The sequence below is a fragment of the Castanea sativa genome, chromosome 8, assembly GCF_040712315.1.
Source record: "Castanea sativa cultivar Marrone di Chiusa Pesio chromosome 8, ASM4071231v1".
Classification (NCBI taxonomy): Eukaryota; Viridiplantae; Streptophyta; class Magnoliopsida; order Fagales; family Fagaceae; genus Castanea; species Castanea sativa.
In genome coordinates this window covers 33387517-33394472 of record NC_134020.1, presented here as the reverse complement: position 1 = coordinate 33394472, position 6956 = coordinate 33387517, and the positions used below count along the sequence as shown (strand labels likewise).

Genomic DNA, 6956 nt, shown 5'->3' with positions numbered 1-6956 from the left:
TGGTCCAAGGAGCCTAGCATGACCAAGGTTCTATTTGATACTTAAACAAATAATAAGAAATATCAATTTACCCAAGGTATGTGGTTCAAGGAGCCAAGCATGACTAAGGTTCTGTTTGATACTTAAATAAATAATAAGGAATATCAATTCATCCAAGATATGTGGTCTGATGAGCCAAGCATGACCAATATTCTATTTGATACTTAAACGAATAATAAACACAACACATAACATCATAAATAAGAACATGGTAGAGTTGCTTTTCATTAATAGTAATACCTTCGCATGTTATTTACATTCTAAGGACGTGGTATAACATTTTCATTTAAATCTTCTAGGAAATAAGGCCCTATACCAGCTGACGTGATAAGGTATGGCCCTTCCTAATTGGGCCCTAACTTTCCCCATGCTAGGTTTTTTGCAGTACCCACAACCTTCCTTTATACCAGATCTCCAGGGACTAACGGTCTTAACTTCACACTTGAGTTATTCCCCTGTTTGAGTTTATACTGATAATATGCTAATTGAACCATAGTGATTTCCCTCTGATCTCCTCGAGTAAGATGTTATCCTTAAGAAACAACACAATAGGATCCATCCAACTAGGTCTCACCCTAATCTGGTGAATATGGACCTTCTCCTCCTTCTTCTCGGTGGGTCTACATTGATCCTCAACCAAGATAAACCAAGGCAAACTCTGTGCTGAGGAGGTAGCGAGAGTGGCAAGAGAATCAACATGCGTATTTCTGCTTCTAGGGATTTGCTGTGACGAAAAAGAGTTAAAACCTGGTTGCAGGTGCTTAACCTGGTTCAGGTATTCTAGCATTCTCAAATCCCTGGCTTCTAGTTCTCCCTTTACTTGGCCTACAACCAATCTTGAGTCTGAAAATACCTCCAATGTATTTCCTCCCATCTTCAGAACCATAGCCATTCCTACCAACAAGGCCTCATACTCAGCCTCATTGTTCATGGCCAAGAAGCCTAACCTTAAGAATTTTTCAATGATGATTTTCTCAGGGGACACTACAACTAGCCCCATTCCAGATCCTCTTTGATTTGATTTGATTTGATCATTTCACCATTTTCTTCTAACAAAGGCTCAGCAAACTCAACAACCAAATCTACAAGGACCTAGCCTTTTATAGAGGTGCGAGGCATGTACTTAATATCGAAAGCTCCCAAGATTATTCCCCATTTTGCAATCCTCCCTGTGTAATTAGCTTTTCGAAGCAGTGATTGAAGAGGGAGTTGGGTTAAAACCACAACAATGTGAGCCTGAAAATAATGAGGGAGCTTTCATGTAGCATGTACCACTGCCAAGATGGCCTCTTCTAATGGTAAATAACAAACTTCTGTCTCATGCAATGATTTGCTTACGTAATAAACTAGTCTCTGCACCCCATCATCAACCTGTATCAGTACTAAACTCACTGTATGAGAGGCTACAACAATGTAAGCAAATAGAACCCCTTCCTCCTCGGGCTTGGACATGATTAGTGGCTGAGAAAGGTATTCCTTCAACTGCTGGAAGGCCGAGGCGCGTTCTTCAGTCCATTCAAATCCCTTCCACTTATGCAACAACTAGAAGAAGGGCCTACATATGTTTGCATACCGAGAGATGAATCGATTCAAAGCAGCAGTCATTCCTGTCAACCTCTAGACTTCTTTGGGATTCCGAGGAGGCTATAGATTATTAATTGCTCTAATTTGATTAGGGTCAACTTCAATTCCGTGATGGGTAACGATATAACCCAAAAATTTGCTAGAGTTAACGCTAAAAGAACACTTAGAAGCATTAAGGCACAACTTGTGTTTCCTTAGTATCTCAAAAATACTCCCGAGGTCATCTATATGCTAGGACCTTGCTTTACTCTTCACTACCATGTCATCTATATAAATCTCCATGTTTTTTCCTAGCTGAGGCTTAAACATCCTGGTCATCATCCTCTGGTATATAGACCTTGCATTTTTCAATCCAAATGGCATCACTTTGTAGTGGTAATTCCTAGTAGGTGTAACAAAAGTAGTCTTTTCCTAATCATGCAATGCCAACGGTATCTGATGATAGCCTTGAAAGGCGTCTAAAAAACTCATTTTAGGATGGCCTACAGTTGCATCCACTAATTGGTCTATCTAAGGCATAGGGAAAGAATCTTTTGGGCAAGCTTTATTTAGATCCGTAAAGTCCACACATACTCTCCACTTCCCATTTTTCTTCTTCACCACTACAGTGTTAGCCAACCACTCGGGATAAAACACCTTTTTTATGGCCCCAGCCTGCTTAAGCTTGAGCACCTCCTCCTTGACAGCATCAGAGTGTTCCTTAGATGAGTGCCGAGGAGGTTGCTTTTTTGGGATGACAGATGGATTGACGTTTAAATGATGGCACATGAAACCTGGATCCACTCTATGAGCCTTGTATGCATTCTATACAAACACATCAATATTTTTTCTAAGAAAAACTATCAGTGCTTCTCTCTCCCAATGAGGCAACTGAACTTCGACCTGGAAAAACTTCTCCTCATCATCACCAATAAAAAAAATTTCTATTTCCTTACACTTTGCCCCCTTTATTACTGTGTCCGTAGACAGCACTGGCACCCTTGATTACTACAAATCCTTCATAGCACAGGCCAAGGACTCACCTCTAGTCTGATGTCTAATTGCAGCCACCAAGCACTACCTGGCCATAGATTGGCTCCCAACCAGCTCCTCAATCTGATCCCCAAACAGATACTTCACCTTCAAGTGTAGGATGGAAGAAACAGCCCCCATGGCATAAAGCCAGGATCTGGCTACCATGGAAATGTAAAAGAAGTAAGCATCAACCATAATGAAATCTACCTCTACCACCTCTAATCATTCCTATACAGGTAGCCTGATTTGGCCTTTTGGGATAACAGTTTTCCCATCAAAACCCACCAAAGGCGAATCATAGCAGGTCAGGTCTTCGGGCCTCAACCTAAGCCCCTTATACAAATCAGGGTAAATTATCTCTACCCCGCTGCCCTGATCGACTAGTACCCTCTTCACATCATACCCCCTATTCTAAGGGTAACCATCAAGGCATCATCATGTGGTTGTGAGATCCCAACCTTGTCTTCATCAGGGAAGCTTAAAGCTAGTCGAACATCCATTTTGCTCCTCTTCAGATCAGGAGTTAAGTCCCCAGTAGATGGGCAATCTATGGACATCACTCAGGACGGAAAGGAACCGGTTCTCCCTAGGGCAACAAGAATAACATTGATTGTGCCCAATGGAAGCCTTGAAAAAGCATCTCTCTGCATTCCTGCCCCCGCTTGACTGCCCTGCCCATTAGGCTAATACAGGAATTGTTTCAGCTTCCCCATCTTAACCGATTGCTCTAGACGACTCCACAAATTCCTGCAATCCTCAGTAGTGTGCCCTTGTTCTTGGTAGTATTGGCAATGAAGGCTCTGGTTGAGTTTTGTGGGGTCTCCCCCCATCTTATTTGGCCACCTAAAGTATGGCTCGTTCTTAATTTTTCCTAAAATCTGGTGCACGGGTTCTAGGCATACAGTGTTAACCGCTTGAATAGCAATTGAGCTAGAATGCCCAGCAAAATCCTTCCAAGGTCAGTTATTATTGTACCTACCGACCTGAAATCCCTCCGATCCTGGGGGATTACCCTAGTTTTTCCCTTTCCTTGTTATTGATCCTCTTCGACCCATTTATACTCATCAATACGATCCATGAGCTAACGCACACTCCTAACAAGCTTCCTTGTCAAAGACTTTCTCAAATCATGCTTGACGGGCAGGCCAACCTTAAAAGTCCTTATGGCCACATCATCAAAATTCCGATCAATCTCATTGAACATCTCCTAGTATATGTCACAGTATGTTTTCAGGGTCTCCCCCTCTCGCATGGTCATGGACAACAAAGAGTCCAAGGGCCGAAGGACTCTGTTATAAGTCACAAAACGAGATCTGAATGCCCGAGTAAGCTCTTTAAAGAAATTAATAGAACCTTCTCCTAGGCCACCAAACCATCTCATCACCACATGCCCCAAACTGGATGGGAACACCTTGCACATCAAGGCCTCATTCTTGGAGTGAACAGGCATTCTCTAGTTGAAGTGGCTCACATGCTCCACAAGGTCTGTTTGACCATTGTACATGGTGAATGTTGGCTAAATAAACCGCCGAGGAAGTTTTCCTCCTTCAATTCTACATGTGAAAGGTGATTTGGAAATTTGGTTCAACGCCCTACTCATAGTGTTGTTTCCAAGACCTTTGTTAGACGGGCTCTTATTCATGCACCTATGATGGTGATCCTCATCACATGAGACTCACTTAGGGGAGTCCTCGACCTAGACCTGTAACTACCATCTCCATCATCATTAGAAGAATGGTCAGAATTTGAAGGAATCCTTCTTTGTCGCTCGTGGCGTAGCCTCCTCCACAAGCGGTCAATCTCTAGCTGCATACTTCTAGCATTTTCTTCATAAGAAAGGTGACTCCCACTTCGAGACTGACTCCTACTAGTATGCATGGTATGCACACTAACCTCTCAGTCTCTCCTACGCTCAAGATTGAGAAACTGATCTTGACATTGGGAACCAACAGACTCCTCCTGGTTTGGTCCTGAACCTACCATAGTCGGACATTGAACTCACCAAAGCTTAAGCCTTCCCACAAACGACACCAATTGTAGGGGCAGATTTTGGATCCTAGGCCCAAAAGATAAATGAATTAAGGCCCAAAGAGCCTAATACAATGAATTTGTAGAGAGTGTGCTAAAAACTAGGCTTCAATAAACTATACAATACTCATAAGGCATTGAAGATGGTAGGAAAGCCAAAAAAGACAATTTTTATGCAAAGAAAGTCTTCCTCGGCTAAGTCCAAGGAGAGTAGTTCTTGATTATATTAGACTTAGATACAATTTCAGTTCTCAATGCTATAGTGTTTCCTTTACAAATTCTCCGATCCCTTCTATGATGGGATTTTTCTTCCTTAAATTACCCTTCTTCACTCCATCTTAGCCATCCACGTGTTGATCAGATGTCTAACTTTTACCCTTGTCCCATCAACACCTTCTTGAAATTTTTAGAGGTAGCTGTAAGGGTGAATATCACTGTTCAGGTATCACTTCCACATTAATGTGGCCAAAGAGTTAGCTATAGAGCATTCAATGCGGTGACAGCAGCTTTCCCTTAGATATTTCTTGCTTTCCCATTGTCTTATCCCTTCTTGATGCTTATCCTTACCGGTAGAACTACCCAGAACGTTGCTCTTAATGGCATTTCCACTCTTTTGACCTCTGTTGTGTTAAGCTGAGGTGGCATTTGTCCTTGAACTTCCTTCCTAGAACCTTATGACTAGACCCCTTTCTTCATTCACTAATGTGCATTTCCACAATAATGTTTACCCATCTTCAGACTATTAAGTGCACTCGAACAGGGCCCACAGCCCAATATACATTTCTGGGTCTGTCATCCCTACTGAAATATTCCTAAACTTTAAGGGTCAAAAAACTACTTTAATTAGAAGAAAATGAACTACGATTGAACATGTAATCTCATTTGATATTGAACTTGAACTCGACTAATGATTGAAATAAAATTAAATGAAGAATCCTAAACTTTTAATAGTCCCCTTCGACTCTACTTGTTTGCAATCCTAGAACTAACTAGAGCTCTCTCTCTCTCTCTCTCTCTCTCTCTCTCTCTCTCTCTCTCTCTCTCTCTATATATATATATATATATATATATATATATATATATATATATATATATATTTACACATATCTTATTTATACTTTTTTTTGGGTACATTACATATTCTATTACCATTCCTTAAAATATATTTTCTATAACTTTTAGTACTCTTATGATTGCACATTCCTTCATTTTTTACCTCATTAATATCAAAATCACTTTGTCAAGGATGACAAAATACCTCAAACCCATTTCATCTTAATAGGGTAGGGCACCTTGATCCAACCTTATCCTACTCTATTGTGATCCTTAATTACATTAAACTAATCACTTGGAAAGTTCTAATAATAATAATAATAATAATTGTAGGGATGACAAACCCAAAAATGTATATTGGGCTGTGGGCCCTATCTGAGTACACATAATAGTCCGAAGACGGGTAAACATTATCGTGGAAATGCACATTGAATGAAGAAAAGGGTTTGGTCATAAGGTTCCAAGAAGGAAGTCTGAGGACAAATGCCACCTCGGCTTCACAGAGTCGAGGTCAGAAGGGTGGACCTGCCATCAAGAGCAACGTTCTGGGCAATTCTACTGGTAAGGATAAGCATCAGGAAGGGATAAGACAATGGGAAAACAAGAAATATCTAAGGGAAAGCTGCTGCCACCACCACATTGAATGCTCTGTAGCTAATTCTCTAGCCGCTTTAATGTGGAAGTGATACCTGAACAGTGATATTCAGCCTTACAGCTACCTCTAAAAACTTCATGAATGTGCTGATAGGAAGGGGTAAAAGCTAGACATCTGATCAACACGTGGATGATTGAGATGGAGTGAAGAAGGGTAATATAAGGAAGAAAAATCCATTGTAGAGGGGATCAAAGAATTTGTGAAGGAAACGTTGTAGCATTGAGAACTAAAATTGTATCCAAGTCTAAGAGTGTGTTTGGATACCGTTTATTTTGCTGAAATCTGAAAACTGAAAACACTGTAGCAAAATAAATTTTAAATGTGTGAATAGTATCATGGGACCATTTTTAATGAAAGTTTTGTTAAAAAAAAAGAAGTTTGTGGATCCCATAAACAATGCACGAGACCCATTAGAAAAGCCACCACAACTACAAAACGCTTAAAAAAAAAAAAAAAGGAAACGCCAGACACAAGACGCTCCTCTGTAGACGCAATCCAAACACGTACTAAGAATAATATAATCAAGAACTACTCTCCTCGAACTTAGCTGAGGAAAACTTTCTTTGCATAAAACTTGTTTTCC

At 40.6% G+C, this 6956-nt stretch overlaps 1 protein-coding gene across 1 annotated transcript; it reads right to left on the bottom strand.

Annotated features, from left to right (window-relative positions):
- Positions 1-520: 520 nt before the first annotated feature.
- Positions 521-1039, bottom strand: LOC142606225 (uncharacterized). Its single transcript, XM_075777609.1, has one exon. The coding sequence runs from the start codon at positions 1037-1039 to the stop codon at positions 521-523; it is 519 nt and encodes a 172-aa protein (XP_075633724.1).
- Between the last annotated feature and the right edge of the window lie 5917 nt (positions 1040-6956).